Raw genomic sequence first — 22,669 nt, forward strand, 5'->3', positions numbered from 1 at the left:
CAATATAATAAAAATTTAAATAAACTAAATTTACAAATTAAAAAAGGAAAGTTAAAATAATTTTTTAAATTATAGCATAGTTTTTAAAAGCCGTAGGGCTTGGAGTTGGACAGACCTGAGCTTAAGTCCTAACCAGTTGCTGGCTGAGTCGTGTTAGACAAGTGACATCTCTCCACCTCAGTTTTCTAACCTGCAGCGTGAGGATAATAAAATCTACCTTGCTTGTGCATAATAAATGAAACTAGCACAGTGCCTGGAAGATAGGAGGTAGTCATAACCATTTATTCCATCCCCTGAGTTTCAAGTTCAAAACAATAGTTAAAAAGAAAATAGCACAAGGGTGAGAAAGTCATAAGGCGTTAAAGCCAGGAGGACCCTAACGCTTGCAACCTGCTCCAAGGTGCCACTGCACGAATATTTACTTTGGTCTTTGGTCTTGTTTTTATTGTACACCAGCTGAAGCTTCTGATAATATCTGTGAGCATCTCTCAGAGAAGCAGGGCCTCCTCTTAGGCTGCAGCACATCCAAGTCCCAACAATTGCTGACCAGGGCCCAGCTGCACAGGCACAGCCGATTCTGAGAGCCAGTTGCCAGAGCTGTGGTCAGCCATCAGTGGGAAAGGGAGGTACTGCTGGGGAATTGCTGGAGCCTAGAGTGAAGGAGGAGGGGAGGAGAGGGAGCCACAAAGCGAGCGATAGCATGGGGGCTGGAGGGAGAGATTATTAACTTCCCTCTTGGGTGAGCAGGGGGCCCGAGATAGACAGAAGGGCTATAAATAAAGCAGTCCAGGGGAAGTCAGGAAGGGAGAGGTCCTCGGAGACTGAGGTGTGCTAGAGATGGAGGGGGCCACGGTTCCTGCCAGAGTGACTGGAGGGGGCGTTAGACGTCCATCCTACGAAGGCAAGGCAGCCCGTGAGGGCAGCTTCCTTTCCCCTCCCGCTGTCTCCAAGGATCTATTCAGGGAGTACTTTTTCCAGGTAGGGCTGCGGAGGCAGCCTCCCGGTCAAGCTCCGACCCACTTCTCAAGCTCCTGCCCACGCCCACCTCTCTCGTTTCACCTGCTGCATCTCCACCAGATCCTGTGTAACCCCCAGACCAGTGGTTCTCACCTAGGGGTGAACTGTCCCCACAGGGAATGTGTGACAATGTCTGAAGACATTTTTGGTTATCCCAAAAGAGTGGTGGATTCTGCTGGCACCTAAAGAAAGAGGCCAGGGACGCTGCTAAACATCCTACAGTGCGCAGGACAGTTCCCTACACCATGGGCTCATCCAGCCCCAATGGCAACAGTGTCTACCCTCTCAGCAGCCCGAGGCAGGACTGCCAGTCTTTGTTTATATACTCAGCGTGTGTACTCTATAAGCTATTACATGGCCCAGCACATAGGAGGTGCTCGGTAAGTGTCTCTTGAGGGAATAAATGAGTAACAAATGATGAATGAATGACAACAACATTCCTAATGTTGTTTTAAGTCCCCAAATCCCCCCTCGCTCTTCCCTTCCAGACTCAGCACACTATACCTGAGGTCAGGTCTCCATCTGTCCTGGCCCAGCCAGCCTCTAGCCTAATTTCTCTTCTAAATACACTGTTAGAGTGACAGGCACCACCCTCACACCTGGTAAGGCTGTCCGTCATCTGGGTGGCAGGAAAGGATATCCCCTGCTCCAGGGATGCACTTCTCCTAGGGAAGAGCAGAGAGAGAGTGAACCTTAGGACTAGAGGTCACCTAGGTCCACCTCCAGCCAATTTTATGGGAGAGGAAACTGAGGCCCGCAGCATGGAAGGACCTGCAAGGTCTTATCCCTATACATCCAGGAAACAGAACTTTAAAAATAATTTATCTCTCCCTCCCTCTGTCTCTCTGTCCTTCTTTTTCTCTTTCCCTTACCTTGTTTCTTTAGCTTGTGTGTTTGTCTTCTCCCTGCTTCTGTTAAGAGGCCTAACATGTGTAAAATGACTCTGGAAACAAATTTGAACCTGACATACCCTTGTCCTTAAAGAACTCATGCTTTGTTGGCAATGACAGGCTCATAAATAATAGTGATAATTTTAAAAGCTACTACATAGCAACATTGTGCTGGGTGCTTTGGATATATGATTCCTAATCAGCACAATTGTACTGTGAGGTAGGTAGCATTACCCATTTCAGAGATGAGAAAACTGAGGCTCAGAGAATATAAGTATCTTGCCCAAGGTCTCACAGCTAAATGTACAGCAGCCAAGATTAAAACCCACGCTTTTCAGATTCTAAAGCCCACATTTAAATGTACAACAGTATACAGTGTCAGGGGACAAGGCTTAAGACCAGATTATAGAAAGCCAGGAATGCCAGATTTCAGAGTTAAATCTTACCCTGTAGGTGACAGGGAATCAGCATGGGGTTGTGAGTCAGGAAGTGACAAGGTTAGCAATTGTGAGAATGGGACTCTCAGCAAAAAAGGGGAGAACTTGAAGGCAAGAAGACCAATTAGGAGGCTGAAGCACAGTTCACGTAAGAGATAAGGGTCTGAACTAAAGGACTCATGGTGGTAGAAGAGGAGGGGGCAGGGTTACGACGTGTTTAAGAAGTAAAATAAGCAGCACATGGTCCGTTACAGGTATTTCCTGCCCTTGAGAGGCAGCAAATAATGCAAGTACAAAGGACTCTGGAGTTAGACATGTTTGGGTCCAAATCCTGGTAAATCCACTTGCTGCTTGTGCAGGAGGTGTTGGACATCTCTGAGTGACACTGAGGGTCTGGTGGGTGGTGTGGGTAGAGCGCCCAGCACAGAGCCAGAGCTCCACCCCTGACACTCACAGCGTCTTCACCCTCAGCTCTTAGCTAAGCAGGTGAACTCAGGGCACGTACTGTAAGCCCCAAAGATGTCCAGACCTCAATCCTTGGAACCTAGAGATATGAATGTTACCTAATATAGAAAGAAGGTCTCTGTATATGTCATTTCTAGGGATCTTGAGGTGCGAGAGTATCCTAGATTATCTGGGTGGGCCCTAAATGCAATCACATGTAACCTTATAAGGGGACGGCACAGGGACGTGTGACCATAGAGGCAGAGACTGGAGTGATGTGGTCACAAGCCAAGGAACGCCCGCAGCCACCAGAAGCCAGGAGAGGCCAGAAACGGTTTCTCCCCTAGAGCCTCAAGACGAGTGTGACCCTGTTACCATCTTGACTTTGGCCCATTGAAATGGATTTCAGTCTTCTGGCCTCAGGAACTGTGAGAGACTACATTTCTGTTGTTTTAAGCCACTAAGTGTGTGGTACTTTGTTTCCGTGGCAATAGGAAATGAATATAGAGCCTCATAGCTATCTGCAACTTTCAGCATTCTTCAGTGGTTTAGACACCTCCCCACCATTTATACCTGTGTGCTCATCTCCAGCCTCTCCTCTGAAGTGAGCCTCTCAGAAAATACCCACCCTCTTGAGTGGTACTTCCCTTATCAAAGAGGAGGTGTCCCTTCCCATCACTCTGTCTCTCCCTTCCTTCTGTCTGTCCTTCTCTGCCTCTCTCTCTGTCTCTGCCTCTATTTGTGCCTTGCTCATCTCATTTACTGTCTCTCCTCTTTTTTTTTTTTTTTTTTTTGCGGTACGCGGGCCTCTCACTGTTGTGGCCTCTCCCGTTGCGGAGCACAGGCTCTGGACGTGCAGGCTCAGCAGCCATGGCTCACGGGCCCAGCCACTCCGCAGCATGTGGGATATTCCCGGACCGGGGCACGAACCCACGTCCCCTGCATCGGCAGGCGGACTCTCAACCACTGCGCCACCAGGGAAGCCCTACTGTCTCTCCTCTTATGCCTGTGTTTCCCTGTTTCTTTCCTTTTGTCTCCTTCTGTCTCATCCTCTGCCTTTCTCCCTCTCCTTCCCCCCATCACCCTCCCTGTTGTCTACAGTTGCATGTTTCTCTCCCTTTCCTTCTCCCTCTCTCAGTGTCTCTCTCTCTCTCTCTTGCTCTGTCTGTCTCTCTCTCTCAGTCTGATTCTCTCTCTCTCTGTCATCCACTTTGTAGGTTTCTGTCTCTGCCCCTCACTCCTTTCTCTCCAGTTTTCAAGTTTGAGTTTCTCTCGGCCCCCATCTTTCAGCTCCACCCTGACGCGTTTCTCCCTGTATCTTCCTGTCTGCTTGCATCTCTCTCTCTGTTGGTCTCTGCCCCTGCCTCTCTCTCCCTGTCTCTTCCTCCCTCCTGCTGTGTCTCCCTGTCTTTCTCTCCCATTCATGGCCTCCTTACCTCAGGGGGTGCCTCAGGACTTGCATGGCATTGGAGAGGAGTCTGCAATTATATCTGCAGCCTCTGCACCTCACTCAAGAGACAGATTCATCTGTTTAGTCATGCACCTGTCTGACACCATGGGAGGATGGGTGAGGCAGGCAGAGACAAAAGATCCTTCGCATCCCACTGTTCTTCTGCCGTTACCTAGAGGCTCCTGGGCAGTTGCCTCTCAACATTCCAGCAGCGCTGTCAGCCTTACCAAAGAGAAGTCACTTTTCCTTGGCCAACTCCTCTGCAGAATTAATCAGTCCCCTTTAATGATAATCATCTTTTGCTGGCGTGAGTAGGAGTGTGAGAAGAGAAAGAATTCTAGGTGGGGGCTTCCCTGCAGGAAGCAGGTAGGAGTTAAATTTTCGTATTTGGAGGCAGGATGATGGCAAGGAAAGACCTTCATGAGGACAGGGACTGTGTCTGTTTTTCTTGTCATTGTATCCTAGGTCCTAGAATGGTGTCCGGCACGTCATGATTATGTGAATGATGAATGAGTGAATGAATGAACGAATGAATGGGCTTCAATCCTCTGTGCGCCAGTATCTGGTGAGCCTCATTGGACAAGTCCCTTCTGATTTTTCATCTGCAAAACGGGGATAGCGGGACTTCCCTGGTGGTCCAGTGGTTAAGACTTCGCCTTCCAATGCAGGGGGGGCAGGTTCGATCCCTGATCGGGGAGCTAAGATCCCACGTGCCTCGGGGCCAAAAAACCAAAACTGAAAACAGAAGCAATATTGTAACAAATTCAATAAAGACTTTAAAAATATGGGGAGAGCAATCAGACATGCCTGCAGCACACATCTGTGGGGAGAGAGGAAGCGAAATATGGTATCTGCTGAGCGGGCCGGACCTCAGCTCCCTGCAGGGCAGGGAGGCCAAGAGTGCTGAGCGGTGGTTCTGGAAGAGCTGCAGGGAGTGAGAGGTGTGGAGCCGGCTTCAGACATGAGGGCCTGGGGAAGGAGCAGGCTGGGGAAGGGAGGCCACAGGCCAGGCGGGAGGATGGGTGTGAGATGCGTCCCCTCTGGCTTTGCTCTGGGAGGTGAGGGGGAGCTTCAGTCGGTCAGGAAACTGCCACGTGCCAAGAAGGAGGTGTTCCTCAATCCCACCCTGGAGGCTGACTGTTATCCCCAGTGGTGGGATTGGGCTGGACTTAGCAGGAGACCAGTTATGAAGTGACTGGTCAGAGGTCCTGTTTCAGACGAGGAGGGTCACTCATGCTCGATGCTGCCCAGGTGCCCCGCCTCGTCCAAGCCCGCTGAAGCCCCACTTTAATCCATGAGGACTCCTCTGACCACTCTACTTTCTGCTGCGATCTGCTGCCTGCCCCCCAGCCCTCCCCTTGCCCTTTTCCTTACCTGCTTCATAGCGCGCGTCACTGTCTGGCATCTCAGTCATGTACGAGTGTACTGGATTAGCAGTCCGTCTCCAGTAGCTAGAATGTAAGCTTCATGAAGACAGGGATCTCAGTCAGTTTTGTTCACTGTGCTAAGCACCTAAATAACTTGGCACAGAGTAGGTTCTCGATAAATATTTGTTGAATGAAAGAACGAGGATGGGATTTTTCATAAGCTTATGGTGTCGAGGCCTTTGCTTTCACATACCATGTTAACGCTGGAAAGAACTTGAGAGACTATACACGTTACCCGCAGAGAAGTTAAGGCCAGAGAAAGGAAATGGCCAAGATCACACGGAAAGTTACCGACTGAAACCAGGTTGGTCTCTTGATTCCTATTTATGGACTCATTCAATGCACCAGACCTGAGGCCCTGAGATAAGAGAACAGAGGGTCCTGCAGTCACTGCCATTCTCCCAGGACCCTTGGGTGCCCTCTGAGAGCCAGGGGCAAGAAGATGGAGAGGGAGCAGAAGGGAACAGGCCATGCAGTGAGCAAAAGTTTATGGCATGAATAATCCTAGAGAGGTGGTGGTTCAGAAACCATTTCCGTTATTGATATCTTCCTATTTCTCATTGAGGGCCTGGGTGTCCAACATCTCACAGGCATCTTGAACTCAAGCTGAACTCCTAACCTCTCCCTGAGCCTTTCCGCCCTCAGTCTTCCACATTCCAGAGCACAGCACCCCCATTCACCCAGCCACCGGGGCGAAGTATGGGGAGTCACCCTTCCTTCCTTCCTCTCTCTCAAGCCCCACATCCAACCTGTCAGCAGATCCTGCCAGTTCTTCCCCCCACGACATATCTTCCCATCTCTACTGCCTCCATCCTGGTCCAGGGCCCCATCTTTCCCCTGGACCATCACTGTATTCTCCTGTCCGGCCTGCCTGCTTCCACGCTTGCTTTCTTATTTTTAGCAAAGCAATGACCTGACCTTTTAAAATTATAAATCAGACCATCTCATTTTCCTGCTTAAAATTCTTCATTCACTTAGATGCTTCCCATTCACTTAGAAAATCCAGAGTCCTGAAGGTGACCCAGAATAATGTACCACGTGATCTAACCCTTGCCTCTCCCTCCACACCAGCCCTCTTTCAGCCTGTGTGTCCCACCCAAGGACCCTTCCCACACACGTTTCCTTCTTCCTAGATGCTTCCGTACCCACTGCCCACTCTCAGTTCACAGAGGCCTGCCCACACCCCCTTTCTAAGGCAGTACCCCATTGACCTCAGGTACAGACTCTGCATTTTCTTCCTAGCACTATTAAAATTGCAGTTATGTATTTATTCAGTGTTTTTGCATTACTTTGTTACCGTTTCTGCTTCTGGATTTAAAAATCCTTGTCTTGGTTGGTTGTTTTATGTTTGGTTGGTTGGTTTTTGGTTTTTAGTTTTTGGTTTTTAACCACAGTATATACCCTGCGCCTTCTAGAGAACTTGAACATACTAGATGATCAATAAAACGTATTGAGTGAACAGATGATAAATACAACCATAGATAGGCCCTGGTTTTTATTGCCAACAGAATACAAGTTTAAATTCCATAATTTGACATTCAGAGCCTTCGCTAATCTGACGCCAGCCTAGCACTGCAGCCCCACCTTCCCCTCTACACTTTAGCTCCCTTGGTCCACGGGCCCTTCTCTGTCTTATTTCTGGCCCAGGATCACGGGCCCCAGGCCCACTCCCCACTTCTACTGATGCTAATCTCTCTCTTCCTCCCTCTTTCAGATTTGTCTTTGTCTGTCAAATCTTGACTATATACCCACTTCCATGAAGCCTTTCAAAATTCCTCCATTTGAAATTAAATCTCCAACATGTCCACAGAATTTAGTGTCTGAATTTATGGTCATGCTCAAGAGAAGAGAAAGCATGCATGGTGTTAAAAGACACTCAGGTTGCCCTTCCCCCTGAGAGTGAAGACTGCCGCCACGTCCTGCCTGCCGTACACAGTGGGGTGTTACTCCAGGACCTTGCTTCAGACAGGTCTGGACTCAAAGAGGGCTAAAAATCCTCAACAGGAACTCTCCAGCAATTAAGCAGCACCCAGCAACCAATGAGCACAGGCCCCTGGCAGGTCCCTGGCACGCCCTCAAACCTGCTTTTCACTAAGTACCGTGATTTCTCCAAATACCTACCATATGAACTCAGAATAATAAAACTCCAGAAGACAGTAACCTCAGAGCCCTGCTCCACCCCTGCTGTGAGACCTGGGAGGGCCAGACAGAATTTCGAGGTAAGGACCCTCACTTCACCCTCAGCCGTGTGGCTGACAGGGTCTTGGTGCTCCAACCAGGTGTCAGGTCTGTGCCTCTGAGGTGGGAGAGCCAAGTTCAGGACATTGGTCCACCAGAGACCTCCTGGCTCCACGTAATATCGAATGGCTCTCCCACAGATCTCCATCTCAGCTCAAAGACCCAGCTCCACTCATCGACCAGCAAGCTACAGTGCTGGACACCCTATGCCAAACAACTAGCAACACAGGAACACAACCCCACCCATTAACAGAGAGGCTTCCTAAAATTATAATAAGGTCACAGACACCCCAAAACATACCACCGGATGCTGCCCTGCCCACCAGAAAGACAAGATCCAGCCTCATCCACCAGAACACAGACACCAGTCTTCTCCACCAGGAAGCCTACACAACCCACTGAACCAGCCTTAGCCACTGGGGGCAGACACCAAAAACAATGGGAACTATGAACCTGCAGCCTGAGAAAAGGAGACCCCAAACACAGTAAGTTAAGTAAAATGAGAAGACAGAGAAATATGCAGCAGATGAAGGAGCAAAGTAAAAACCCACCAGACCAAACAAATGAGATGAAATAGGCAGTGTACCTGAAAAAGAATTCAGAGTAATGATAGTAAAGATGATCCAAGATCTTGGAAATAGAATGGAGAAAATACAAGAAACATTTAAAAAGGACCTAGAAGAACTAAAGAGCAAACAAACAATGATGAACAACACAATAAATGAAATTAAAAATTCTCTAGAAGAAATCAATGGCAGAATAACTGAGGCAGAGAAATGGATAAGTGACCTGGAAGATAAGATAATGCAAACAACTACTGCAGAGCAAAATAAAGAAAAAAGAATGAAAAGAATTGAGGACAGTCTCAGAGACCTCTGGGACAACATGAAATGCACCAACATTCGAATTATACAAGTCCCAGAAGAAGAAGAGAAAAAGAAAGGGACTGAGAAAATATTTGAAGAGATTATAGTTGAAAATTTCCCTAATATGGGAAAGGAAATAGTCAATCAAGTCCAGGAAGCACAGAGAGTCCCATACAGGATAAATCCAAGGAGAAACACTCCAAGACACATATTAATCAAACTATCAAAAAATTAAATACAAAGAAAAAATATTAAAAGCAGCAAGGGAAAAAAAAAAATAACATACAAGGGAATCCCCATAAGGTTAACAGCTGATCTTTCAACAGAAACTCTGCAAGCCACAAGGGAGTGACAGGACATATTTAAAGTGATGAAAGGGAAAACCTACAAGCAAGATGACTCTACCCAGCAAGGATCACATTCAGATTCAACAGAGAAATTAAAACCTTTACAGACAAGCAAACGCTAAGAGAATTCAGCATCACCAAACCAGCTTTACAACAAATACTAAAGGAACTACTCTGGGGAGGAAACACAAGAGATGGAAAAGACCTACAATAACAAATGCAAAACAATTTAGAAAATGGTAATAGGAACATACATATTGATATTTACCTTAAATGTACATGGATTAAGTGCTCCAACCAAAAGACATAGACTGGGCTTCCCTGGTGGCACAGTGGTTGAGAGTCCGCCTGCCAATGCAGGGGATGCAGCTTCGTGCCCCAGTCTGGGAGGATCCCACATGCTGTGGAGCAACTAAGCCCATGAGCCATGGCTGCTGAGCTTACATGTCCGGAGCCTGTGCTGTGCAACGGGAGAGGCCACAACAGTGAGAGGTCCGAGTACTGCAAAAAAAAAAAAAAAAGATGTAGACTGGCTGAATGGATACAAAAACAAGACTGGTATATATGCTGTCTACAAAAGACCCACTTCAGACCTAGAGACATATACAGACTGAAAGTGAGGGGATGGAGTAAAATATTCCATGCAAATGGAAATCAACAGAAAGCAGGAGTAGCAGTTCTCATAGCAGACAAGATAGACTTTAAAATAAAGACTATTACAAGAGACAAAGAAGGACACTACATAATGATCAAGGGATCAATCCAAGAAGAAGATATAACAATTGTAAATATTTATGCACCCAACACAGGAGCACCTAAATACATAAGACAAATGCTAACAGCCATAAAAGGGGAAATTGACAGTTAACAATCATAGTAGGGAACTTTAACACCCCACTTTCAGCAATGGACAGATCATCCAAAATGAAAATAAATAAGGAAACACAGGCTTTAACTGATACATTAAACAAAATGGACTTAATATTTATAGGACATGTCATCCAAAAACAACAGAATACACTTTCTTCTCAAGTGCTCATAGAACATTCTCCAGGATAGATCATATCTTGGCTCACAAATCAAGCCTTGGTAAATTTAAGAAAATTGAAATCGTATCAAGTATCTTTTCTGATCACAACGCTATGAGACTAGATATCGATTACAGGAAAAACTCTGTAAAAAATAGAAACACATGGAGACTAAACAACACAGTACTAATTAACCAAGAGATCACTGAAGAAATCAAAGAGGAAATCAAAAAATACCTAGAAATAAATGACAATGAAAACACAACAACCCAAAACCTATGGGATGCAGCAAAAGCAGTTCTAAGAGGGAAGTTTATAGCAATACAATCCTACCTCAAGAAACAAGAAACATCTCAAATAAACAACCTAACCTTACACCTAAAGCAATTAGAGAAAGAAGAACAAAAAAACCCCAAAGTTAGCAGAAGGAATGAAATCATAAAGATCATATCAGAAATAAATGAAAAAGAAGTGAAGGAAACGATAGCAAATGTCAATAAAACTAAAAGCTGGTTCTTTGAGAAGGTAAGCGAAATTGATAAACCATTAGCCAGATTCATCAAGAAAAGAAGGAAGAAGACTCAAATTAATAGAATTAGAAATGAAAAAGGAGAAGTGACAACTGACACTGCAGAAATACAAAGGATCGTGAGAGATTACTACAAGCAACTATATGCCAATAAAATGGACAACCTGCAAGAAATGGATGAATTCTTAAAAAAGCACAACCTTCTGCAACTGAACCAGGAAGAAATAGAAAATACAAACAGACCAATCACAAGCACTGAAATTGAAACTGTGATTAAAAATCTTCCAACAAACAAAAACCCAGGACCAGATGGCTTCACAGGTGAATTCTATCAAACATTTAGAGAAGAGTTAACACCTATTCTTCTCAAACTCTTCCAAAATATACCAGAGGGAGGAGCACTCCCAAACTCATTCTACGAGGCCACCATCACCCTGATACCAAAACCAGACAAAGATGCCACAAAGAAAGAAAACTAGAGGCCAATATCACTGATGAACATAGATGCAAAAATCCTCAACAAAATACTAGCAAACAGAATCCAACAGCATATTAAAAGGATCATACACCATGATCAAGTGGGGTTTATCCCAGGAATGCAAGGATTCTTCAATATAAGTAAATCAATCAGTGTGATAAGCCATATTTAAAAACTGAACTATAAAAACCATATGATCATCTCAATAGATGCAGAAAAACCTTTTGACAAAATTCAGCACCCATTTATGATAAAACCCTCCAGCAAGTAGGCATAGAGGGAACTTACCTCAACATAATAAAGGCAATATATGACAAAACCACAGCCAACATTGTTCTCAATGGTGAAAAACTGAAACCATTTCCTCTAAGATTAGGAACAAGACAAGGTTGTCCACTCGCACCACTAGTATTCAACATAGTTTTGGAAGTTTAGCCACAGCAATCAGAGAAGAAAAAGAAATAAAAGGAATCCAAATTGGAAAAGAAGAATTAAAGCTGTCACTGTTTGCAGATGACATGATACTATACGTAGATAATTCTAAAGATGCTACCAAAAAACTACTAGAGCTAATCAATGAATTTGGAAAAGTAGCAGGATACAAAATTAATGCACAGAAATCTCTGGCATTCCTATACACTAATGATGAAAAATCTGAAAGAGAAATTAAGGAAACGCTCCCATTTACCATTGCAACAAAAAGAATAAAATACGCAGGAATAAACCTACCTAAGGAGACAAAAGACCTGTATGCAGAAAACTATAAGACACTGATGAAAGAAATTAAAGACAATACAAACAGATGGAGAGATATACCATTTTCTTGGATTGGAAGGATCAACATTGTGAAAATTACTATATTCCCCAAAGCAATCTACAGATTCAATGCAATCCCTATCAAACTACCAATGGCATTTTTCACAAGACTAGAAAAAATTTTTTCACAATTTCTTTGTAAACACAAAAGACCCTGAATAGCCAAAGCAATCCCGAGAAAGAAAAACGGAGCTGGAGGAATCAGGCTCCTGGACTTCAGACTATACTACAAAGCTACAGTAATCAAGACAGTATGGTACTGGCACAAAAACAGAAATATAGGTCAATGGAACAGGATAGAAAGTGCAGAGATAAACCCATGCACATATGGTCACTTTATTTTTGATAAAGGAGGCAAGAATATACAATGGAGAAAAGACAGCCTCTTCAATAAGTGGTGCGTGGAAAACTGGACAACTGCATGTAAAAGAATGAAATTAGAACACTCCCTAACACCATACACAAAAATAAACTCAATATGGATTAAAGACCTAAATGTAAGGACAAACACTATAAAACTCTTAGAGGAAATCATAGGCAGAACATTCTATGACATAAATCACAGCAAGATCCTTTTTGACCCACCTCCTAGAAAAATGGAAATAAAAGCAAAAATAAACAAATGGAACCTAATGAAACTTCAAAGGTTTTGCACAGCAAAGGAAACCATAAACAAGACAAAAAGGCAACCCTCAGAATGGGAGAAAATATTTGCAAATGAAGCAACTGACAAAGGATTAATCTCCAAAATTTATAAGCAGCTCATGCAGCTCAATATCAAAAAAGCAAACAACCCAATCCATAAATGGGCAAAAGACCTAAATAGACATATCTCCAAAGAAGATATACAGATTGCCAACCAATACATGAAAGGATGCTCAACATCACTAATCATTAGAGAAATGCAAATCAAAATTACAATGAGGTATCACCACACACAGGTCAGAATGGCCATCATCAAAAAATCTAAAAACAATAAATACGGGAGCGGGTGTGGAGAAAAGGGAACCCTCTTGCACTTTTGGTGGGAATGTAAATTGGTACAACCACTATGCAGAACAGTATGGATGTTCCTTAAAAAACGAAAAATAGAGCTACCATAAGACCCAGCAATTCCACCACTGGGTGTTTACCCTGAGAAAACCATAATTCCAAAAAGTCATGTACCACAATATTCATTGCAGCACTATTTACAATAGCCAGGACATGAAGCAACCTAAGTGTCCATCGACAGATGAATGGATAAAGAAGATGTGGCACATATATACAGTGGAATATTACTCAGCCATAAAAAGAAATGAAATTGAGTTGTTTTTAGTGAGGTGGATGGACCTAGAGCCTGTCATACAGAGTGAAGTAAGTGAGAAAGAGAAAAACATGTACTGTATGCTAACATATATATGGAATCTAAAAAAAAAAAAAAAAGAAATTGCTTCTGAAGAACCTAGGAGCAGGACAGAAATAAAGACACAGATGTAGAGAATGGACTTGAGGACATGTGGAGGGGGAAGGGTAAGCTGGGACAAAGTGAGAGAGTGGCATGGACATATATACACTACCAAATGTAAAATAGATAGCTAGTGAGAAACAGCCACATAGCACAGGGAGATCAGCTCGGTGCTTTGTGTCCACCTAGAGGTGGGATAGGGAGGGTGGGAGGGAGATGCAAGAGGGAGGAGATATGGGGATATATGTGTATGTATAGCTGATTCACTTTTTTATAAAGCAGAAACTAACACACCATTGTAAAGCAATTATACTCCAATAAAGATGTCAAAATAAATAAATAAAAGACACAGGTTCATATGCCACCTCTATCACTTTCGAGGCACAAGGCTCTGGGTCAATTATGCAAACTCTGCTTTTTTCAGTTTCCTGTTAAATATGTGTCGAATTGTGCTTTGACCTTGCAGGGATGTGGTGGGGGTTATCGACAGTAAATAAGTACACTGTACGGTGCACAGGGTATGCTGGGAAATAAAATGCTAGTTGCTTTTGTAAAGGTGAGAATGCAACAGCCTGTTTGCTAGTATAGTTAGTTGGGACGTTAGTTTCCTCTTCTAGACTGTATGCTGGGAAATAAAATGCTAGTTGCTTTTGTAAAGGTGAGAATGCAACAGCCTGTTTGCTAGTATAGTTAGTTGGGACGTTAGTTTCCTCTTCTAGACTGTAAACAGAATTTGTCTAATTCTTCTTTAAACTCAATCTCTGCCCTTCTTCATGCCAGTACACACATGGGAGCAGCCCCCAGAATGTTAGAATGAATGAACAAATGAACGAATGAATGAGAATATCCCAGTCCTCATTGCCTGTTAAAGCATCCCACCAAGTGCTGGAGCTATTGACGCCCACCCTTTACTTTAAAACAGCTCTGGGCAGAAGTCGCCAAGTGAGTCTGAGTTTCAGACAACCCCAGACAAACCCTCCTGCTTCTCTGATTCAAGGGTCCTGATCCCACCTGCTGCCTGTTCCTGCCCTCTGTGAGAAGCCCATCGGGAGCTACAGAAGAATCTGAGGAGGATGACAGTTTGAATTCACAGGCCGTTCTGAGGTTTTTGTTGGCAATGAAGAGTTGGGAGTTTTCACCCCAATTTTTTTCTCTCTTATTTCTGCAGTATATTGGAAAAGGTTCCAGCCAAGAGAGCTATTGCTTTCTCCTTGCCTAGATCTTAAATCTTTGTTCAAAGACAACTTGTTTTCATTGAAAATGTTCAGTCAGTCTCTTCACTCCTGTCACCCACGTCCCATTTCTTGACTCCAGCAGGGCCAGTGCAGTAAATGATCTGGAGTGAGGCTCTCAGGGCTTAGGAAATATGTAAAGAGGGTTGTCCCTGACAAGTCCCACCTTTAAAACGCTGTCTTTTAAACAGAGCTTGCTAAAATGATCAGCACCTCGCTGAGGGACATTTTACTGCAACAGCCCAACTCCTCTACCTTGTAGAGCCCAGGAGTATCGAGTACCAAGGAGATCTCCTAGGCTTGCTTCCAGTCTGGGCGAGTCTGGCGTTCACTGCAGATCAGGAGGAAGGGTTCAGGCTTCCCTCTGGCCCCATTCATGCACTTACTTAGTCAGCGCCCACGTGTTAGTGACATACCTCACCACCATAATCCTGTGAGGCAGCCATTGTTATTCACATTTTACAGGTGAGGAAATGAGGGCTCAGGGAGATGGGAAAGGCTCTGCAAGGCCACGCTGTGTCTCAGTTCTCCTCTGCTGCGTAACAAATCTCCCCCAAACTTAGCATTTAAAACCACAGCTATTCTCTCTTGTGTTCTGTGGGTCAGAAATTTGGGAAGGGCTCCCCTGAGTACTCTTAGCTTGGCATCTTTGACACAGTGACAGTGAGACAGTGGCTGGAGCTGGAGCTGGAGCAGTAGTGTGCTGGAGGAGCTGCTGCGGGCTGGCCAGGAATCTCTCTCTAAAGTAATCTCTCCACAAAGTCTCAGGGCCTCTCCCTGCAGCCCCTCCATGGGCTAGTTTGGGCTTCCTCACAGCATGCTGGCCTCAGGGCAGTCAGACAGCATGCCTGGAAGTTCAGGGCCCCAGCTGGAACATTCGAGCAGGAAAGGTGCAAGTTATATCTGCCTTTCTGGCCTCTCCTCAGAAGTCCCACACTGTCACTTCTGCCATTCCTCTGGTGGCAAGTGAGTCACAAAGCCCACTCAGCTTCAGAGAGAGGGGATACAGATGCCACCTCTCAGTGGAGGGAGTGTCAAGGTCACATCATAGAATAACAGGTGAGATGGGAGACATTGTTGCAGACATCTTTGGAAAGTACAATCTGCCCCACACAGCACGTGGCCGAGCCAGGATTTGGATTCGGATTAGGTACATTTGATTCCAAAACTTCTACTACAATCTTTCAGCCCCGTCCACAGGAAGCTCTCCCTTCCTCTGCGCCCCTGTTGCTCTTACTGTTTTGTTTGTTTGTTTGTTTGTTTGTTTATTTTTGGCTGTGCTGGGTCTTCGTTGCTGCGTGCAGGCTTTCTCTAGTTGTGGTGAGTGGAGGCTCCTCTTCATTGTGGCACATGGGCTTCTCATTGCAGTGGCTTCTCTTGTTGCAGAGCACAGGCTCTAGGTGCACGGGATCAGTAGTTGTGGCACGTGGGCTTCAGTAGTTGTGGCTCACAGACTCTAGAGCACAGGCTCAGTAGTTGTAGCGCACGGGCTTAGCTGCTCCACAGCATGTGGGATCTTCCCGGACCAGGGCTCGAACCCGTGTCTCCTGCATTGGCAGGTGGACTCTTAACCACTGTGCCACCAGGGAAGCCCTGCAGCTCTTACTGTTGACACACGCAATGGTGATTTGGTCACCCCAAGCCAGCTAGAGCCTGGCTAGGTTGAAGCAGCCAGCCACTTCTGCAGGCCCTGGTGGCGAGACTGCCTCCAGGGTCTGCTGGTCTGAGAGCCCATGCCTGACACCAGCTTGTGAACTTTTTAAACGAGGGGACAGAGAAGGTCGGTCACAACCAGAGGAAGAAAGCAGGTGGCAGCCCCAGAGCACAGCAAGCCTGCGGCACGTCTCACTGTCTTAAACAACTCGTCTGGCGTTTCTCCTTCTCCCACCAGGCACTGGCCTGGGATGACTCAGCCCTTGACAGAAAAGGTGCTTTCAAGTTGGGAAACAGCCCAGAGTGGTGGAAAGCTCACGGTTCTGGAGTCAGACACTCCCAAATTGGAGTCTTGACTCTACCATTTCCAGGTATATAGCTTTGGACAAGTTTGTTAACCTCCCAGAGCAAAGGGGAGATTTAAATGCCTACCTCCCTGGGTTTCTTAAAATGCATATGTAAGCAAAGCGCCCATGTGATGCCAGGCATTACATAAATGCTGGTGTTCATGTCCTGGGCCACATCCAACCCCAGCTTGGAGACGTCTTGAAGAGAGTGGTGAGAACTCACTCAACTGTCCACAGATGCTAGCCCACCTCCATGAGCCTGGGTAGAATGGTGGCTGAGTGGTACCCAGTGAAGGGGCAACTAAACTGAGGTGTCTGGAAGCTGAGAAGGAGTCTGCCCTGTAAGGCCTGTGGGCAGAGGGGAGAGTGGTCTGGGAAGATGGAATGGAATGGACAAAGGTCTGGAGGTAGAAGAAGTTCAGTATCACTGGAGCGTGAAGGTCGAGGGGTGGAAGGTAGGAGGCAACAAACACAAAGCTGAGACCTAACTACAAAGGACCCGGTAGATCAAGTTCCAAAATTTGAACCTAACAGGCAACTGGGAGCCACTGAAGGGTTTTACTCAGCTGGGTAGCGTGGTCAGATCTGCGTTTTAGAATAACTACCCTCCCACCACACCCCCACTAGCAAAGTTATAGAAAATGGAGTAGAGGCAGGCACTCTTATGGCAGGAAGGCCATTAGGACAGGATGACAGCAATTCAAGGAAAAGATGGTGCTGGCCTTTTCTAGGGGAACAGCAGGGACCTGGAGAAAAGTGGAGAAACCAAACAGATAGGAGGTCCCTTGGGTAAGAGTTGGTGATGGCTTGGACGTTCAGAGCTGAGAGATATGAGATAAAAGATAAGTGCTTTGAATGAAGTCAGTTCAGAAGCCACGGAAGTAGGGGGCAAGGGCACCAATCATAGACCTGGGAGAGGAGTACTGTGGGAGGCTTTACTAAAGAGACATCACCTAACTGGAGAATTGATAGTTAAAAATTAGCCAAAGGGGGGCTTCCCTGGTGGCGCAGGTGGTTGAGGTTCCGCCTGCCGATGCAGGGGACACGGGTTCGTGCCCCGGTCTGGGAGGATCCCACATGCCGCAGAGCGGCTGGGCCCGAGAGCCATGGCCGGTGAGCCTGCGCGTCCGGAGCCTGTGCTCCTCAACGGGAGAGGCCACAACAGTGAGAGGCCCGCATACCACAAAAAAAAAAAAAAAAAAAAAAATTAGCCAAAGGGAAGGGGAAGGCGCTTCAGGGAGAGGAGACAGCTCACGTGAAGCCCCAGAGTTATAGATAATAATAGATAATACATAGAGCATGTGCTCCATGTTGTTGAATAGATCATTGCTGTGCTAATTTATACTAAAATGTTAATGGTCAATATGGAATTGACCCTTTTCCCCTCCCCAGGGAGTTTGTACTTTAACAGGTCACGAACGCTTACCCTAAGGATTCGTAATTGGTAGATTTCAAGGTGGAACGGGGATACTGTTTAGGGTGAGAGGGTTTTATCATTGTCCCCAAGGTTACCAAAGTAGGTGACTAATCCCCGGGGTCAAGTAGGCCCTGGTCTATATGCAACAAAGGGTCTCTTGCCCTCGAGTCTTGCTTATCTGCCTCCACCCCAAGCCACCTGAAGGCAGACCATGGAAGCCCAGTGATTCCCAAAGGGGTGCAGTAGGTTCTAAAAGCTCTGAACACAGGCTTCGGGGTAAGACTACCTAGACCCATATCCTGGCTCCTCTCCTTCCCAGTTCTGTGACCTTGGGCAAATTATTGGACTTCTCCACATCTCAGTTTCCTCATCTGGAAAATGAGGAAAATAATAGTATCTATCAATAATATTTAAGGTTTCGTGAAAATCAAAAAAGACAGTCCATACAACACTTAGAAGAGTGAGTGGTGATACTGTTTTGTGACTGTTCTCACTTTTCTTACTAGTCCAGAGTTGCTCCTTAACACCCACCCTTGCAGATATGAAGCTGGGGCGGAACGTGGCGAGAACGTTTTTGGATTATTACCGGCTGAACCCCATGGTGGAGAAAGTGACGATCCCCATGCCAAGGCTGCGGTAAGTGCTGAGCAGAGCAGCAGGGCCTTGCGTCCTGCTTAACTGGCTTCTTGTTAGGGGCAGCTTCCCTTAGCCTCTCTCTGTCCCTCGGTTTCCCATCTGTGTCACGGGAAAGATGATTGGCCCTGCCACAGAGAGTGTACGGAGCAGAAGGGCTTAACAGCACATTTCCTGAGTTGAAGTATAATTATGGGGTCAGACAGTGAGGGGTTGGTCACATTTCTGGGTCTAACATGGGAACCGACAGGGATGGAAGTTGCTGGGAGGCTGAGTCCAGCCACTGTTCCAAGCTAGTCTGGGTGTTTCCATATGCTACTTCATCTGATAGCTCCTATGTCATCTAGGCTCATAAGGTCTCTGATCCTTCAATTTCCTCATCTGTAAAGTGGGGACAGTGGTGCTCACTTAGAAGATTATTAAGAGATGTGTGTTAGAGCACCCTGCACAGTGCCAGGCATGTATGTACCCCGAGCACATGAGAGTCCCCTTCTATCAAGATGCAAAGCCTCAGGGCTGAGAAGACACATCCCTGAGAAGTTTCCCCTCAGGTCCTCTGCTGGGGCCAACTTCTTGAGCTGGTGAAGAAAGAAGGTTAGGAGATGAGTGTCCTTCCTGAGGGCTGGACCAGAGCCCAGAGTGCTGGGTGTTCCCATGACTGCTGGCGGTGAGCCCAGTGAGCATTTGGGCAGTGACACCCAGTGGCATCTGGAATGTGCTGGCCCTGTCCTACCTCTTGACCTCGTCTCCTACTCTCCTAGTGGTCCAGCTTCCTTGAAGGACATGACGACATCCAACTTACTGCTGCTGCCAAACCAGTCTTCCCACTGACCTTGCCCATGACCTTGCCCAAATGCTTTGCTGTCTCAGGGCTTTTGCCCTGAGGCACCTTCCTCCCTACCTGTTATTAACAAAACACAGGGTTAATCACTACTATTTATTGAGCAAAGTACTTTTTGCATATGGTCTTATTCAGTCCTCCTAGACAATTTATTCCTCATATTACAAATGAGGAAAAGGAAGCTCCGAAAGGTGACGAGAGTTGCCTGAGGTCAAAGATATTTTGGCAGAGGCAGAATTTGATCCTAGGCGTTTATGATTCTAAAGCTGGACTGAAGTCCAGCTAAGCTCCACCTCCGTGTGGGTTCAAATTCTGTCTCAAGCTCCTGCTAGCTTGTGAGATATTAGGCAAGCTTCCTGGCCTCATGAAACCTTTCTCCTCCTACCTAAAGTGGGCGTAATAAGGATGGTTTTAAAAATTAGATACAAGCGTGCTGTAGTGCCTGGCCGCCAGTAGGTGCTCAATAAATGTTTGCATCTCCTCTTGCTTCTGGGGTGCAGTCCCAGATTTCCAGACAGCTCGTCACAGCCTGGGGCCAGTCCCTGGTCTTCTCTGGTTGGGCTGGATGATCTCTCAGGACCCACGTCCCATCAGGCTGGGAGTCCCACCTCTTGAGTCCCAGCTCCACAAGGAATCTGCAACACAATGTACTCTGACTCATACTTTGTCTCAGGTTGTTCCCCCCCATCCTGGTGGATTAGTCTTCAGAAGGAGCATCTGTGTTTCTTCTCTGTGCTCCCACAGTGCCTAGGCTGTACTGAGCATGCGTGCATGTTACATCCCTTCATTCACTCATTTAGGGAAAACAACACTTTGTGCCAAGTGTCTGGGCAGAGGGGGTGCTTGAACGAGTAAATGATTAAGGCGTGACCCCGACGTTGAAGAGCTCACCTCTAGAGAATGGTGCTCAATTCATCCTTAGAAGTCATTGGTTATGTTCTTAAAAATTTAAAGCTCTGTAAAACTCAAAAGAATTGTTAGAATCTCATTTACAAGTTAATTTGGGGATTGTCTCTTTCAGGTCCTCTGTCAGCCTGAATAAAATTATCCCGACCCTTTCCCACTTTGTTCTTGAATGTTGCATTGTCAGTAAAATGGTGCTGACACCCAGGGAGAGTAGCCATCATCATGATGCAGATGAGGTGTTGAGGCCCAGGGAGCAGACAGGATTGGTCACAGCCATGGCTGGAGCCAGGCCCCACCATCCCCAGCCTGGTGTTCTCAGCATCAGTTAGTGAAGAGTTCTTTGAGATGGGGGAGGCAGGACCCTGAAACTGGGTCTAAAGCATTCAGGGGAGTTCAGGGCCCTGCTCATGGGACCTCATTTCCCTGAGCTTTGCAGCCCTCGTTAGAGAAGAGCTGGAGAGCTCATTCCTCAAAGTTCATAGCCTTGAGGACTTGTGGTAAATGCGCCCACCCTTCGCCTAAGAAAAACAAAATAAAAACTCTCTCCATCCCCACATCTCTACCTCATCAAACTATGAATATGTCTTAGCTCTCAACTGGTCAGCAGTTCTTGAAGAAATGAATCTCAGGAGGATACAAGGCTCTGATGTGGGACTTGAATACTTCCCAATTTTTGTATTATTTTCCACCCAAGTATCAAATAACATACATGAAAGAGCAGTTCTGCTTTTAAAGGAAAATTATATGTTTTGACTCAAAATTAATCTTTGTTTTCTCTCATGTCTACGGATAATTATACTGTGTCAGTTTCCACCCACGTGCTGGAAGGAGCCTGTCAGCATCTCTGGGTGCTGTACCACCCTTTGGGGAAGGTCCCTGGGGAGGCCAGGATGTGGGCCTGAGAGTGCAGGCTCAGGGACATGGCGTTGATGACCAGAGCTGAGACCCCGCGCTTATCTCGACCACAGTGACACAAAATGCCCCAGCGAGGTGCATACAAAGTAGACAGGGGAAATGAGCAGGCCAGGTTATCCTCTGTGCGGCGACAGAGCATGAGCACGGAGGGTGGGCCTCTAAGTGTAAGGTGGCCTCAGGCTCAGTGCCGGTGGGCTGCCTCCACGCTGGGGTTTGGGTATGTGTGCGGGGCGTGGGAGTGGGAATCATCAGCTCTGCATCACACTGGAGCCCACCACGTGGCAGGCCCTGCAGTGAATGCTGGGGGAACATAGATAACCTTTGCCCATCAGGAGCTCAGATTCACAGAGGAGAAAGCATGTACACATGCAAAGATAGCAAACAGTACTGAGCAATGTGTAAATGTGCTCAGTTACCTATCAGATTGTGCCCTCTTTCAAAACACCGTCCATGGCTTCCCATTTCAGTTCGTCTTCTGGCTGTTCAAGGCCCTGGCCTACATTTAAAACTTCATGTGCAGCCTCCTAGCACACACCTTTCCCTTGTGAGCACCTTCTCCACCCCACCTGCTTTCTACCACTTTATACCCCAGTCAGCAAGTCATACCTCCATGTTCATCCTTTTCCTTCTTTCTGGAATGTTCTCCCTTACTGTCTGTAGATGACAAATGCCGACTTATCTTTTAAAGCCCAGTCCAGACATCATACCTCTGTGTTTTTGTCCTTGCTCTCCACCTGAGGTAGAGCTCCTTCCTCTCTGCTGGATCCCGAACTGATTTTGCACACACGTGTGCATGGTACGTCCCATAGCGTATTGTCACAGCATCTTTGCATGCTGTGACATCTTTGCATGTCTGGCTCCTCCACTAGATGGGCTGCTCCTTGAGGAATTATTTTATCACTCCTGTATCCTTAGTGCCAGGTGCAGAGCCTAGCTGGGAATAGGTCCTAAATAAGCCCTAAATGTATGAATTATAAAATGGTAGAACTGAAGAAGCCCCTAAGAATCATCTACTTCAACCCCTTCGTGTTATAGTGAAAAGTGAGACCCAATCAGAAATTACTCCCCCACACCATCTGGCAAACATTCGGCAGCCAGCAGGAGTATCCCAGGAAGGCTTCATGGACGAAGTGGGGCTTGAGCTTGGTTTCAAAGGACATGTAGAATTCCAATGGATGAAACAGAAGGAGGAGAGAGGGCATTCCAGGTTGAGGGAAAGGTTGTAAAAGGCAGGGAGCTGAACCTGAAAAGACACATTCTAAGGCAATGACAGGCCAGGATGTTTAGGGCAATAGAGGTGATAAAGACGGG

The 22,669-nt window shown here is 46.2% G+C and overlaps 1 protein-coding gene across 1 annotated transcript in view; it reads left to right on the forward strand.

Moving 5' to 3' along the window:
- The window catches only part of AGBL4 (AGBL carboxypeptidase 4), a 1,394,453-nt gene that overhangs the window by 1,368,348 nt on the left and 3,436 nt on the right, over positions 1-22,669 (forward strand). The window contains exon 12 of the mRNA XM_049700153.1: positions 18,603-18,699. Coding sequence (XP_049556110.1) covers positions 18,603-18,699 — 97 coding nt within the window. The remainder of the gene's footprint in view (positions 1-18,602; positions 18,700-22,669) is intronic.

This window comes from Orcinus orca, chromosome 1 (assembly GCF_937001465.1).
Source record: "Orcinus orca chromosome 1, mOrcOrc1.1, whole genome shotgun sequence".
In the NCBI taxonomy this organism is placed as follows: Eukaryota; Metazoa; Chordata; class Mammalia; order Artiodactyla; family Delphinidae; genus Orcinus; species Orcinus orca.